The sequence below is a fragment of the Balaenoptera ricei genome, chromosome 15 (assembly GCF_028023285.1).
Source record: "Balaenoptera ricei isolate mBalRic1 chromosome 15, mBalRic1.hap2, whole genome shotgun sequence".
Lineage (NCBI taxonomy): Eukaryota > Metazoa > Chordata > Mammalia > Artiodactyla > Balaenopteridae > Balaenoptera > Balaenoptera ricei.
This window is the reverse complement of record NC_082653.1, coordinates 52,512,649-52,528,959: the sequence shown is the minus strand read 5'-3', so window position 1 is coordinate 52,528,959 and position 16,311 is coordinate 52,512,649. Positions and strand designations below refer to the sequence as shown.

General features: G+C 43.5%; 1 protein-coding gene across 1 annotated transcript in view; it reads right to left on the bottom strand.

Moving 5' to 3' along the window:
* The window catches only part of LOC132349863 (ATP-binding cassette sub-family A member 17-like), an 83,718-nt gene that overhangs the window by 1,838 nt on the left and 65,569 nt on the right, over positions 1-16,311 (bottom strand). The window contains 4 exon segments of the mRNA XM_059898685.1: positions 957-1,144; positions 8,938-9,132; positions 10,963-11,091; positions 12,167-12,345. Of these exon segments, the coding sequence (XP_059754668.1) occupies positions 957-1,144; positions 8,938-9,132; positions 10,963-11,091; positions 12,167-12,345 (691 nt within the window).

Here is a 16,311-nt window from a genome sequence, read left to right as displayed (position 1 = left end):
GTTTCCAGTAGTACAATCCTCCCCCCTTTTTTCTTCTCTATTAAGAAAGTGCTCACGCCCCCTGGTGGGGCATTCAGTAACATGGCCCACCACCCTCCCCCAGGGGTGCACTGTGACTTGGCTGTCCACTCAGCATCTAAACCATTCCCCTGGACACAGGGATCGGTCCAGGGTGAGCACATGGTCCATGAATCTCCTTTGAGGGTCTCTATGTGTGTTAGGGGGATAAGAGCATAGGGCCGTTTTAGCTAACTTTATTTAATGAACACATAGCATTTACAATGTACAAGGCACTCTTCTAAACATCCCAGGTGTTAACTCATTTAATCATCAAAAGATGCAAGGAAACACAAAAACATGCTTGAAACTGAAGTCAACAGAGGAAAGAGACAGGGCGACATCATCTAACCGCCTCTGACTTTCCTGTCCCGGGATTGGGGTACTGCTGCCAGCCTGCAGGGGCGCTGTGCACAACTCGAGGGGTGGCCTGGGATTCCGGACATGTGTGGCCTTGCTTTGTTTAAGCTAACTGGAGTTGGGTTAGGATCACTGGCAACATAAGACTGAGGAATCCCCCAGGCTTCTCAGCAGAACAACAGCTCAGATGCCTCACACAGAGCGGGATAAGGTAGTGTGTGCTTGAAATGCAAGTCTACCAAAAATCAGAAGCCCTTTGTGAAGCGACAGGAAGAATAACACCAATGGTGCAGCAGCCCGTCCTCAGCCACATAACTGCCTGGGGCCAAGAGGAAGCTGCGCCTTGGGGCAGCCCAGGCCATTGACCCATTCTTACAGGGGAGGGAGGCCACCTCCCCAAAAATCCACGCAGTGGCATGGACCACAAAACTACCCCAAGCATGGAGCTGACACGCCTTGCCCTACCCCTCAGCACTGAGAAGAACCACAACACATCTTATTACCGGAGGGGGAAGGGCCGAGGGAGCTCCAAGTCTCACCTGTAGGTCTTCACCAGGTTGTCGGCGTACATGTACATGAGTAAGTCATCAAGAATTTGGTCCACACAGGCACTGATGTGGCGCTCGGGGATGCCCCGGAGCCGGGCATACATGACCAGTGTCTCCTTGCCCGTCATGTGGTCCAGCAGGGCATCAAAATGGGGACAGTAGCCGATCCACTGCCGCACCTGGGGTTGGAACACAGCCCAAGGGGTAGGTGTGTCAGAAGGAAAGCTACCAATTGGGCAGGGGCCTGGACCCTGCCTCTGCCCTGTGCACCCCCACGTGTGCCACATGAACAGACGTGTGCCATGGGGTGCCATGGTCCAACAGTGACGTTCAGGAGTCTGGATGCAGCACTTGCTGGTGGCGTGAACCCCAGTTCTGGAGGGTGCATGTGGGGCTGGAGTGCTTATTTCCTGCCTGCCTGGCAGGAAACCTCAGTGCCCAGTGCTCCCTACCTCTTGTCACCTTCCAAGTATATGGTCAGCAGAAGACGCTTTATTTTTTCCCCTTTGAACACATTTTCTATTAGACATGTAACCCACGAATAGATTTTCTTTGTAAGGCTGCTGGAGTCTCTTGCCAGGGCACGCCCCGGGCAGTGCAGTCACATGGGGGTGCACTTCCAAACTTTTGCATGGCTGGGTGCTCCCCATAGGGGACCAACTGTGTTACAAAGAGTATCATCCTTTATCTACCATTCTGCAACTTGCTTTTTTAACTCGCCATTATGTCTTAAAGATCTTCCTTGGTCAGTAAATACAAACCTGTATTGGCTGTACTGCGTGGCTTGTGGTATCTTAGTTCCCCAACCAGGGACTGAACCTGCGTCCTCGGCAGTGAAAACGCGGAGTCCTAACAACTGGACCTCCAGGGAATTCCCTTCTGCCCATTTTTTAATCAGGTTGTTTGTTTTTTTGATATTGAGTTGTATGAGCTCTTTATATATTTTGGATATTAACTCCTTATCAGTCATAACACTTGCAAATATTTTCTCCCATTCAGTAGGTTGCCTTTTCATTTTGTCGATGGCTTCCTCTGCTGGGCAAAAGTTTTTAAGTTTAATCAGGTCCCATTTGTTTATTTTTCCTTTTGTTTCCCTTGCCGTAGGAGACAGATTCAAAAAAGATACTGCTATGATTTATGTCAAAGAGTGTTCTATGTTCTCTTCTAGGAGATTTTTCTTTTTTTTTATACTTTGGGTTTATTTATTTATTTATATTTAATTATTTATGGCTGTGTTGGGTCTTCGTTTCTGTGCGAGGGCTTTCTCTAGTTGTGGCAAGTGGGGGCCACTCTTCATCACGGTGCGCGGGCCTCTCATCATTGCGGCCTCTCTTGTTGCGGAGCACAGGCTCCAGACGCGCAGGCTCAGCAATCGTGGCTCACGGGCCTAGTTGGTCCGTGGCACGTGGGATCTTCCCAGACCAGGGCTCGAACCTGTGTCCCCTGCATTGGCAGGCAGATTCTCAACCACTGCGCCACCAGGGAAGCCCCTCTTCTAGGAGTTTTATGGTTTCTGCTCTTACATTTTATTTTATCTTTAATCCATTTTGAGTTTATTTTTGTAAATGGTGTGAGAAAATGTTCTAATTTCTTTTTTAGTATTTTATTGAAGTATAGTTGATTTACAATCTTGTGTTAGTTTCTGGTATACAGCAAAGTGATTCAGTTATACATATATATTCTTTTTCATCTTCTTTTCCATTGTGGTTTATTACAAGATGTTGAATATAGTTTCCTATGCTATACAGTAGGACATTGTTATTTATCTATTTTATATATAGTAGTTTGTATCTGAAAATGTTCTAATTTCACTCTTTTACACATTCTTTTACAGTTTTTCCAGCACCTTATTGAAGAGACTGTTTTTTCCTCTGTTATGTATTCTTGCCTCCTTTGTTGTAGATTAGTTGACCATAAGTGCATAGGTTTATTTCTGGGCTCTCTATTCTGTTCCATTGATCTATGTGTCTGTTTTTAGGCCAGTACCATACAGTTTTGATTATTGGAGCTTTGTAGTATAGTCTGAAGTCAGGGAACATGATACCTCCAGCTCTGTTCTTTTTTTTTTTAATATATAAATTTATTTATTTTTTATTTATTTATTTTTGGCTGCATTGGATCTTCGTTGCTGCATGTGGGCTTTCTATAGTTGCTGTGAGCGGGGGCTACTCTTCATTGCGGTGTGTGGGCTTCCCATTGCGGTGGCTTCTCTTGGTGCAGAGCATGGGCTCTAGGCACGTGGGCTTCAGTAGTTGCGGCACGCAGGCTCAGTAGTTGTGGCCTACGGGCTCTAGAGCGCAGGCTCAGTAATTGTGGCGCACGGGCTTAGTTGCTCTGTGGCATGTGGGATCTTCCTGGACCAGGGATTGAACCCGTGTCCCCTGCATTGGCAGGTGGACTCTCAACCACTGCACCACCAGGGAAGCCCTCCAGCTCTGTTCTTTTTTCTCAAGACAGTTTGCTAAAATTAAAAAAAAATCATGAGTGGGTACTGAGTTTTTATCAATTGCTTTTTCAGCTTCTATTGATAAATATTTTTCTCCTTTCATCTGTGAAGGTAGTGCTTTACATTGGTGGATTTCCTACTGTTAAACCTTACATTTCTGGAATAAACCTCATGATTGTAATTTTTTTCCTTTCAATATACTGCTGAATTTGTATTGTTAATATCTTATTTAGGGTATTTATGTTCCTGTATGAAATTGGCCTATGGCTCATGTTGGATACTGTCTTTGTCTGGTTTTTCACTTAAGATTGGGTAGCACTCTGTCTTCTCTCCTATGCTTCTGAAGTGGATATACAAGAAGGAAATAACTGTTTGGTGGTGGTTGGTATACTTGCCCATCAATCCCTTTTAGCCTAGACTCTTTTAAGAAGGGGTAGATCTTTAATCATTATTTCAATTTTACCTCCAGTTTTGGTCTATATAGGCTTTCTATTTCATGAACAAATTTTGGGATAGAAGGCTTGAAAATGTTATTATTTGATGCAAAGAAAATGAAGAAATGTGATGTTTCTTACACACCTGAGTTTGCAGTAAGCCTGTTGCCATGGTGGCTCATCTGGGATGGCCAAGGAGCCCTGCTCAGAGCATGGTGGCACCATGGACCAATGACAATCCCACAGTGGAGCTGAATGATTCTGAGTGAGTAACTCTGACAGAAACGCATGTGGACTCTCAGAAGTCACTGCTGATTTTTAGAATACTAGCAGATTCTGGTAAGAATGTATTTTAGGAAATGTGAAAGAATGCTTAAATATATTTGTACAGATAAAGGGTGGTAAGCAGAAGGCTCACAAAGGAAGAGAGCAAAGATGTACCTCTGTTAGAGTTTGCTGATGAGATTAATCCATGTGAGATTTCTAGGAGAAAATGGAGAAGTGGAGGAGCAGGTTTAACTATATTTAAATTCTATATTTCCAACTATGAATTTTCACAAATTGCCAGGAGGTGATGTGCAGATGGGTTCCAGGGAGACTGAAATCCAATTTCTTGCCAGCCAGGCAGGATGAAGGTCTTATAGGCAGATGCCACTTGATTTTAAATAATACAAAGAAATGTAACACTTCTTATCATTTGAGTTTATGGAGTAGGTTCATACTTTCTTGTCTATGAGCTTCAGTAAATGTCTGTTGGATGGATGATTGATGACAATAAGGCCAGTGGGAGGGTCTCTCCACGACCATCTGCCCTTGCCCTGTCTTGTTTTGTCTTTTATTCCTTTGTTTGTTCATTTGTTCATTCCTTCCTTCTTTTTTACAACAGCTTATTGAGATATAATTCGCATACCATACAATTCATCCATTTACCACAATCACCCATCAGATGTGTTCAGTTCAATGGTTTTTAATGTAGTCACAGTGGTGGTCCATGATCACAATCAAACTTACAGCATTTCCTCATTCCTCCGCAGAACAACCTCAAATCCATGAACAGTTACTGCCGCCTTTCCCCACTAGTCTACTTACTGTCTCCATAGATTTGCCTGTTCTGGATATTCCATACAAACAGAATCACACAATCTGTGGCCTTTCGTGACTTGCTTCTTTCACTTAGCATCATGTATTTAAGGTCCATCCATATTGTAGCGTGTGTCAGTGCTTCATTCATTTTTATGGTTTTTTTTTTTAATTAATTAATTTATTTTTGGCTGTGTTGAGTCTTCATTGCTGTGCACAAGCTTTCTCTAGCTGTGGCAAGCGGGGGCTACTCTTTGTTATGGTGTGTGGGCTTCTCATTGTGGTGGCTTCTCTTGTTGTGGAGCACGGGCTCTAGGCATGGGGGCTTCAGTATTTGTGGCACACAGGCTCAGTAGTTGTGGCTCGTGGGCTCTAGAGTGCAGGCTCAGTAGTTGTGGCACATGGGCTTAGTTGCTCCATGGCATGTGGGATCTTCCTGGACCAGGGCTCGAACCCGTGTCCCCTGCCTTGGCAGGCAGATTCTTAACCACTGCACCACCAGGGAAGTCCCCTTTTTATGGTTGAATAATATCCTACTGCATGGATAGATCACATTTTGTTTATCCATTCATCTGTTTGTTGGTGGACATTTGGGCTGATTCCACCTTTTGGCTACTGTGAAAAATGCTGCTATGAACATTCATGTACAAATTTTTGTGTGAATGTAACTTTTCAGTTCTCTTGGATATATACCTAGGAGTGAAATTGCTGGGTCATATGGTAACTCTGTGTTTAACCTATCTTCTCTAATAATCTTAATCTTTTAATTGGAGTCTTTAGTCCATTTATATATAATGCAATTATTAATATATTTGGATTTAAATCTACCATCTTATTAGGGCTACCTACTTGTCCCATGTGTTCTATGTTCCTTTTTCTCTCACACTTATTGTCCTCTATTGACTATTTTTTATAATCCAGAGGGCTGCCTGAGTGTCTTTTTTTTTCTTTAAATATTTATTTATTTTATTTTTCGGCTGTGTCAGGTCTTAGTTGCAGCACGTGGGATCTTTCCTTGCGGTGTGCGGGCTTCTCTCCATAGTTGTGGCACGGGCTCAGTAGTTGTGGCACAAGGCAGATTCTTAACCACTGGACCACCAGGGAAGTCCCCTGAGTGTCTTCATGACATGGCTGCTAGCTTCCCTCAGAGTGAGTGATGTGAAGGGGAGAGTGTACTCAAAACATAAGCTGCAGTGTCTTTCATAACCCAATCTCAGAAGTGACATGCCATCTCTTCTACAGTATTCTGTCAGTCACACAGACCAACCCTGGTACAATCTGGGAGGGGACTAGTCAAGGTTGTAAATATCAGGAGGGGGTTTTTACGGGCTGTCTTGAAGGTATACCACAATGTCTCTTACCTTCTTTCGTATATTTTCTACCCTGTTGACTCTCAGTGCTTCATTCTAAATTATTTTTGTGGGGGGAGTTGTCTTTTAGGTACATGTGCCTGGTTATTTTTTTAATGTACACCAAACATTGCACTGGCAAAATTGTAGAAATCATATGAGGCCTATGATGATGGCATCTTCCACCAGACTTCTCTTTACATTTGCTCCTCCCAGGTGCCTGGGAGCACTGGTGATTTAGGGTCACATCAATTCCATTTCAGGGACTGATAAGAGTCCAAGTTGTTTTGCAATCCTTGTGTGAACTTGTCTAAGTATAGTTCATCCCTGCACTTAGGATGCAGCCCTTTGGGGTCCCAACTCAAAGAAAGGATGCTTTCACCAGGCCTCCCCCTGCCCCAGAGGGCTCATCCTGAACTCCAGTGCCTGCCACTTCAACACCAAGAGCAACACTCAGCTCTCAGCAACCCAGCCTGGAATTGGCCATCTCCCTGGGCCTCTGTCCCCTCCTACCTCTTGGCTCGTAAGTCTTCACTGTCTTGTTAGCTCTCTGAATCCTTTGAAGACACGTTTTAAAACTTTGGTCCTGTTTTTCTAGTTACTAATGATCATCAGGAAGGGGATTAGAGTTACCTGATTTGCCATTACCAAAAGACTTGTCCATAATTATTAAAATAACAAAAAATTAAAATTAATATCAAATGTTTCATAGCCATGAGAGACTTATACTGGTTATGATTGTTCAACCAGGCTATGTATACCACAAGGTTGATAGAGACTGGTAATTAAGAGTGTGGATTCTGACACACTAGCCTGTGTCAGTTCTTCTGTTTTCTCTCTAAACTTTATTTTAGAGAGTACAGGGCACAGTAAAGCTGGTTTGATAAACTCCTCGGTGCTAGTATGGTTCATGCTGTGAACAGTGCAACTTTGATTAGGCCTCTGTAGTTCGGTCTCCTCATATGCCTGTCATTGAATCCACTGTACACTGACCACCACCTCTGTCATTACACTTACCTCACTGCATGGAAATGGCTGGTTCACATGACCATGAGCTCCTTGCAAGTGAGAATCACTCGGCCTAGCACAATTGCTGGCATATACTAGGCATTCAAAAATTGTTTCATTGAATTGGTGCCAATAATTGAAGTAGACTTCAATAAGAATGTCAGGGGGCTTCCCTGGTGGCACAGTGGTTGAGAATCCACCTGCCAATGCAGGGGACATGGGTTTGAGCCCTGGTCCAGGAAGATCACACATGCCGCAGAGCAACTAAGCCCGTGGGCCACAACTGCTGAGCCTGCACTCTAGAGCCCATGAGCCACAACTACTGAGCCCGTGTGTGTGCCTAGAGCCGGTGCTCCGCAACAGGAGAAGCCACGGCAATGAGAAGGAGCCTGCGCACCAAAACAAAGAGTAGCCCCTGCTCACCGCAACTAGAGAAAGTCCGCGCAGCAATGAAGACCCAATGCAGCCAAAAATAAATAAATAAATAAATAAATTTATAAAAATAAAGAAAATTTTTTAAAAAAGTTCAGGTTTGAGGGTTATATATTAAATTTGAGTTTAAAATGGGAGAAAGTCTGAGTAAGGCTGTCTAGAAGGCATGTATATAAGTAGGTCTGAAACACAGGACTGGGATTGGGCTGAGGATGCGGCTACTTGGGAGATGTCAGCTGACAGAAGATAATGGGAGTCAGCGTAAGGAATGAGATCAGGCGGGGACAGTGTGTAGAAGGAGAAAGCCAGTGGGCTGATGTTGCAGTCCTGAGGAGCACCACAGTCTAACGGGCTAGATGAAGAAGATCTACCAAGTGGGTCTAAGAAAGAAGTGTCAGTGATAGAGAAGAGCCAGACGAGAGGGGAAGCTATAGAAGTAAACAAAGGAAGGCGAGAATTTGAAGGAGAAAAAGGCCTGCATTAAGAAATGCTGCAGAACTACTGAGCCTGTGCTCTAGAGCCCGTGCTCTGCAACAAGAGAAGCCACCGCAATGAGAAGCCCCTGCACCGCAACAAAGAGTAGTCCCTGCTCGCTGCAACTAGAGAAAGCCCGTGCACAGCAATGAAGACCCACTGCAGCCAAAAATAAATAAATTAAATAAATTAATTTTTAAAAAAAAAGAAATTTTGCAGAGAAGGCAAGGAAGCTGACTCAAAGTTAGGAGTAGGCTTGACTTGGTGAGTGCAATGGGCATGGGGCCAGGGAGAACAGATTCCAGGGCTGTTTGGAAGGGAGCATCCATGGACTAAGGTCGCCGACTAGACGTCTTGAGTGGTGCCTTGGACAGCTGTAGATGTGTGCCACTCCCACAGGAAGCACAGGGGGAGGGGGAAGAAGAGGTTGGGGGTGTGTGGGGACAGCTGATGGCTTTGGGGGTCCATTGGGCTTCAGGTGCCTTGCGTTTCAGGGACATTTTAGAGGCAATGTTGAGTAAGCAGCTTGATATATGATCTAAAGCTCAGAGAAGAGGTCTAGGATGGAGCTATGGATTTGGGAGTCAGAGATAAACCTGATACCTGGAATTTTCAAAGATCAATTCCATTCCAGTTCCCTTTCCCCAACCCTGTGTAACACCCCTAGGTGTATTTCAGTGCCCCCCTCTTCCTGATACACCCACACCATCTCCAGGTTCATGCCTCCCTCGTCTCAGGTCACAGCCTACCTTCCCCAAGTCAGATCTGATGCTGAGGCCGTTGACAAAGGCATCCCCAGAGGTGATAGGCTCTTCCCCAGTCAGCATTTTGAAAATGGAAGTTTTCCCAGCTCCATTGAGGCCAAGAAGGCCAAAGCATTCTTCTGCTTGAACAGTGAAGGAAACCTTGTTCACAGCCAGTGGGGGTAACTTCTTGGCATAGACCTGAGATACACAAGACAGAAGACACACAGTGAGGAGGCCTGGAGTGAGCAGTCTGGAGTTAACTGTTGCATACCAGTTCTGGGACAGGTTGAGCTGCCCTCAGGGCCTAGGGGCTCCAGTGTAGCCAGGCTTGAATCTGCCTTCTCCTCCCAGCTGCTGCTCCCAGCAGGTCTAGTGAGGTTTTCTCTCCTCCTGTCCCTGCAAACTGAGACCCTAGTTCTCTAAGATAAGCCTCTTCCCTCTGTCCTTGAAGCAAAGAAAACCCCTTTGACGTTGCCTCAATTGGTTTTGGGGCTGGTTTTTTTTTTGTTTGTTTTTTTAACCACCAGGAACTATAGGGAAACAACTCTCTCTTTCTGTCTGTCTCTCTGTCTCTCTCCCTCTCTCTCCATATGTGTGCGTGTGTGTGTGTGTGTGTGTGTGTGTGTGTGTGTATATATATATATATATATATATATCTATATATATATCTATATATATATATATCTATATATATCTATCTATCTCCTGGATATTTGAAGGATGTCTCAACACAATTCCCGCTGGGGCTCTCAGGAAGACTAACAGGCTTGGTCTGAGCTTTCAGAACCTATTCCCCCACCTTGGCTCCTCCACAAACTGTTTTCTAGATTGAGGAGAGACTCAACCATGTCCAACCTTCAAGGCTTCTTGGGGTTCATGGTTCTGGTGCCCCTCCCATCTCAGGCCTTCCTGTCTTCCAGGGGACCCCAGAAGAGACAATGGAAGGCTGAGGTGATAACTTCAGTCTCTGGGCACACAAACGAACTCAAATGTGATCTGTTCACAGAGGAAACCTCTCTCTGAGTCTTTCTCCACCAAAACTCACCTGAATCCTTTGCCAGTACAGTAGTCCCCCCTTATCCACAGGGGATATGGTCCAAGACCCACAGTGGGTGCGTGAAACGGTGGATAGCACAGAACCCTATATATACTATATTTTTTCCTATACATACATACCTATGACAAAGTTTAACTTATAAATTAAGCACAGGGACTTCCTTGGTGGCGCAGTGGTTAAGAATCCGCCTGCCAATGCAGGGGGGACACGGGTTTGAGCCCTGGTCTGGGAAGATCCCACATGCCACGGAGCAACTAAGCCCGAGCGCCACAACTACTGAGCCTGTGCTCTAGAGCCCGCGAGCCACAACTACTGAGCCCGAGTGCCACAACTACTGAAGCCTGTGTGCCTAGAGACCGTACTCCGCAACAAAGAGAAACCCTCACAATGAGAAGCCCGCGCACTGCAACGGAGAGTATCCCTCGCCCCCTGCAACTAGAGAAAGCCTGTGCACAGCAACGAAGAACCAATGCAGCCAAAAATAAAAAAATAAAATAAATTTTTAAAAAAACAAACAAACAAACAAAAAAAATTAAGCACAGTAAGAGAATATCCGAATTGCCAGCATCACTACTCTTGCGCTTTGGGATCATTATTAAATGAAATAACAATTACTTGAACACAAGCACTGTGATAGTGCAACAGTTGATCGGATAACTGAACTGGCAACTAAGTGATTAAACGGTGGATAAGCTGGACAAAGGGAGGGAGCGGGACGGCTCCAGAGTCAGTCCCACTACTCAGAACGGCGCATAATTTAAAACTTTGATATTTCTGGAATTTTCCATTTAATATTTTTGGACCACAATTGACTGCAGTTAGCTGAAACCTCAGAAAGCAAACCTGCTGGTAAAGGGGTACTACTGTACTCCAAGCCAGCAGGCAGGTCCTGGAGCCATGGTGGCTGCTTTCTTATGCAAAGGGCCCCCAAGAGTAATGGTCTTTGCTTTCGAAGCCATGTCGAACTTTACCTTAGACACTCCTTTAAGAACCAGTGGATTTTTCTTACAAAAATTTTCCAAAAAGGTCTCGATCATTTTCTCTTCTTCTTCCACATCTTGGTCTCCAGGCGTGGACTCCGCACTGTGCAAAACTACCTGCTTTCCTGAGACAAGGATGGCAGGTGTAAGTGCTTTTGCGAGGGTAGTAGGTAGAGGTCAAGGGGCCCACAGGGACTTGGTCCTCCCTGGGAAGGCCTTGAAGTCGCCCCGGCCGTGCTCAGTTCCTGCACGCACACCCGTTCTCAGGGTCAGCCACAGGCAAGACTGAATGCATGCTGACATGACCGTGATATGGTGGACAAGGAAACTTTACGGAGCATTGGTTTTTTTTTTTTTGGTGGAGATTTGAGTTTATCTTTGAGAGTAGGTTTGCTTTTTTTAAAGCATAGTGTTTTTTTGTTTTTTTTAAACTTTGGGTTTATTTATTTATTTATTTATTTATTTATTTATTTATTTATTTATGGCTGTGTTGGGTCTGTGTTTCTGTGCAAGGGCTTTCTCTAGTTGCGGCAAGTGGGGGCCACTCCTCATCGCGGTGCGCGGGCCTCTCACTATCGCGGCCTCTCTTGTTGCGGAGCACAGGCTCCAGACGCGCAGGCTCAGTAGTTGTGGCTCATGGGCCCAGTTGCTCCGCGGCATGTGGGATCCTCCCAGGCCAGGGCTCGAACCCGTATCCCCTGCATTGGCAGGCAGATTCTCAACCACTGCACCACCAGGGAAGCCCGGCATTGGCTTTTAAGGAAAATAAAAAGACCTGAAGCCTGGAGATGTCAAGATATAACAAATCCCATTTTCTACAGAATTTCCTTTGTCCTGGGGGGTAGGGGAAGGGGCTTTGCCTTTGGAAGATATTCGGGGCAAGAGCTGACACAACAGCCCTTTCTCCTATGTGGCTCCTGAATGACTGAGGCGAAGAGGTGTTCCAAGCTGACTAGTTTTAGGAAATCCAGGGTCTTGTTTCTACTCGGCTGGCCAGGGTTACAGGGGCCAAGCCAATGCTCTTCCCTCAACAGGGGATCCCAGGGATGGCCGTTACCTCTCTACCCTACGGGTGGATTATATGGTCTCCAAGACCTCGGATGCTGAGAATCAGGGCCACTGCAGGTTGTAGGAAGGAAGCTATGGAGCCAGCCCCTTGACCTGTAATTGGAGACTTACACTTGGACCCACTCACCAATTTTTGCTTCCTGTTGAAGCCAGAAAACTTGGCTTTCAGTTCCCACAAGACACTGGTTTCAATGAGGAAAAGCAGGATGAGGTACACAGGTCCTGAGATGGCAAGGGCTATCAGATACTTCCCCATCCCTAGAGACTCCCAGGCATAGATGTTCTTTTGGACAACATATCCCTCTGCTAAAATGGGATAAACAGATATTATCAAATTACATATAGTAGGTCAATTCCTATTATAACAAATATCATTTAAAAGAAGCATTATTGTCATCAATGTTGTTACCACATCCCAGCAGATGGGAAACATAATATTCTGTTTTCCTTGCTAGAACCAATGTCTTGCAAAAATAATGCAGTAAAGTAAAACACTGCTCCCTGTCCATATGACAGTTATTTGAAATGCAAAATATTTATATGCTTGGTTCTTTTATCAATCATTAATCACCCTGTAACTTCAACTGACCACTCATTTAAAAATACTCAGCAGCCTCTATTCTCCTATTTTAATCTGATTTGCCTTCAAATTTTCTTTTAAATACATGTATTTTTCTTTTTTCTTTTTTTTTTTAATCAGTCATCATTTTTATACACATCAGTGTATACATGTCAATCCCAATCGCCCAATTCAGCACACCACCATCCCCACCCCATCACGGTTTTCCCCCCTTGGTGTCCATACGTTTGTTCTCTACATCTGTGTCTCAACTTCTGCCCTGCAAACCGGTTCATCTGTACCACTTTTCTAGGTTCCACATACATGCATTAATATATGATATTTGTATTTCTCTTTCTGACTTACTTCACTCTGTATGACAGTCTCTAGATCCATCCACGTCTCAATAAATGACTCAATTTCGTTCCTTTTTATGGCTGAGTAATATTCCATTGTATATATATACCACATCTTCTTTATCCATTTGTCTGTTGATGGGCATTTAGGTTGCTTCCATGACCTGGCTATTGTAAATAGTGCTGCAATGAACATTGGGGTGCATGTGTCTTTTTGAATTACGGTTTTCTCTGGGTATATGCCCAGTAGTGGGATTGCTGGATCATATGGGAATTCTATTTTTAGTTTTTTAAGGAACCTCCATATTGTTCTCCATAGTGGCTGTATCAATTTACATTCCCACCAACAGTGCAAGAGGGTTCCCTTTTCTCCACACCCTCTCCAGCATTTGTTTGTAGATTTTCTGATGATGCCCATTCTAACTGGTGTGAGGTGATACCTCATTGTAGTTTTGATTTGCATTTCTCTAATGATTAGTGATATTGAGCATCCTTTCATGTGCTTCTTGGCCATCTGTATGTCTTCTTTGGAGAAATGTCTGTTTAGGTCTTCTGCCCATTTTTGGATTGGGTTGTTTGTTTCTTTAAAATTGAGCTGAATGAGCTGTTTATATATTTTGGAGATTAATCCTTTGTCCGTTGATTCGTTTGCAAATATTTTCTCCCATTCTGAGGGTTGTCTTTTCCTCTTGTTTATGGTTTCCTTTGCTGTGCAAAAGCTTTGAAGTTTCATTAGGTCCCATTTGTTTATTTTTGTTTTTATTTCCATTACTCTAGGAGGTGGATCAAAAAAGATCTTGCTGTGATTCATGTCAAAGAGTGTTCTTCCTATGTTTTCCTCTAAGAGTTTTATAGTGTCCGGTCTTACATTTAGGTCTCGAATCTATTTTGAGTTTATTTTTGTGTATGGTGTTAGGGAGTATTCTAATTTCATTCTTTTACATATAGCTGTCCGGTTTTCCCAGCACCACTTATTGAAGAGACTGTCTTTTCTCCATTGTATATCTTTGCCTCCTTTGTCATAGATTAGTTGACCATAGGTGCGTGGGTTTATCTCTGGGCTTTCTATCTTGTTCCATTGATCTATGTTTCTGTTTTTGTGCCAGTACCATATTGTCTTGATTACTGTAGCTTTGTAGTAGAGTCTGAAGTTAGGGAATCTGACTCCTCCAGCTCCGGTTTTTTCCCTCAAGACTGCTTTGGCTATTCGGGGTCTTTTGTGTCTCCATACAAATTTTAAGATGATTTGTTCTAGTTTATTTTTATTAAAATATTTATTTAGGCTGTGCCAGGTCTTAGCTGCGGCACATGGTATCTTCGTTGTGGCATGTGGGATCTTTAGTTGTGGTATGCGGACCCTTAGTTGCAGCATGCGGGATCTAGTTCCCTGACCAGGGATCAAACCTGGGCCCCCTGCATCGGGAGCGTGGAGTTTTACCCACTGGACCACCAGGGAAGTCCCAAAATACATGTATTTTAAAATCATACAGTAAATACACACTCATTGGAAAGAAGAAACATGTATGAGGTAGAAAGTCAAGGTACTTCTCCTTTCCCCACAACTATTGTTACAGTTTTGTATATAATCCTTCCATACCTTCTGGATATAATCTTTTAAAATACAGGTAGAATGATACTATGCATTATCTTCTCCAATTCCTTTGTTTCATTTACTAATATGTAACAGACATTGGCCATATCAGGACATATAGATCAAAATAATACAGATCTCTGGCAAAGGTAAATACATGGACAATTGTAGCAACTAGTATTGTTGTAACTTTGGTAGGTAACTCCACTTTTTGTTTTCTATATGACTTAAGAAACTAATGCATAAAAAACAATTATTAGTCTATGCTTCTGGACACATAATACATAAAGAGGTACTGTGACATCAGTAATTAAAAGAGAGTGGGGACAGGGCTGTATAGGAGTAGTTTTTATATGTTTTTGAAGTTAAACTGATATAAATTCAAATTAGAATGTTGTAACTTTAGGATGTTAAATGTAATTCCCATGGTAACCACAAAGAAAATAGCTGTAGAATATACTCAAAAGGAAACGAGAAAGGAATTAAAATGTTTCATATGAGGTACCTAGAGTAGTCAAACTCATAGAGACGGAAAGTGGAATGATAGCTGCCAGGGGCTGGGGGGAGGGAGACGGGTAGTTAGTGTTTCATGGATTCAGAGTTTCAGTTTTGCAAGTTGAAAAAAGTTCTGGAGATAATGGTTATGATGGTTGCACAACAATGTGAATGTACTTAATGCCACCGAACTGTACATGTAAAAATGGTTAAAATGGTAAACTTCGTATATATTTTTCCACAGTTTAAGAAAATAATTAATTTTAAAAGGTGTTGAAAGGATGTGGATAAATTGGAGCCCTCATACATTGCTAGTGAAATGTAAAATGGTGCAGCCACTGTGAAAATAGTTTGGTGGTTCCTGAAAAAGCTAAATAAAGTCACCATAAGACCCAGCAAACCGGGGCTTCCCTGGTGGCGCAGTGGTTGAGAATCTGCCCCCCAATGCAGGGAACACAGGTTCAAGCCCTGGTCTGGGAAGATCCCACATGCCACGGAGCAACTAGGCCCATGAGCCACAACTACTGAGCCAGCACGTCTGGAGCCTGTGCTCCGCAACAAGAGAGGCCGCGATAGTGAGAGGCCCACGCACTGTGATGAAGAGTGGCCCCCACTCGCTGCAACTGGAGAAAGCCCTCACACAGAAACGAAGACCCAACACAGCCAAAAATAAATAAATAAATAAATAAATAAAGGAATTCCTTTAAAAAAAAAAAAAAAAGACCCAGCAAACCCACTCCTAGGCATATACTCAAGATAACTGAAAACATCTTCGAACAAAAACTTGTACGTGAATGTTCACAGCAGCATTATTCATAATAGCCAAAATGTAGAGACAACCCAAATGTCCATCAACTGATGAATGGATAAACAAATTGTAGTCTATCTATGCAATGGAATATTATTCAGCCATAAAAAGGAACAAAGTACCGATGCACACCACAACCTGGATGAACCTCAAAAACATTGTTATAAGTGAAAGAAGCCAGATACAGAAGGTCACATAGTGTATGATTCCATATACATGAAATGTCCAGAACAGGCAAATCCATAGAGACAGAAAGTAGATTATTGGTTGTCAGATGCTTGGGGGAAAAGGGAATGGGGAGTGACTGTTAATGGATGGGGTATTTCTTTTTTTCGGGTGACGAAAATGTTCTGGAATTAGATGGTGGTGATGGTTGTACAACCTTGTGAATATACTAAAAACCAATGAATTGTATACTTTAAAAGGGCGAATTTTCTATGAATTATATCTCAATAAAAAATGT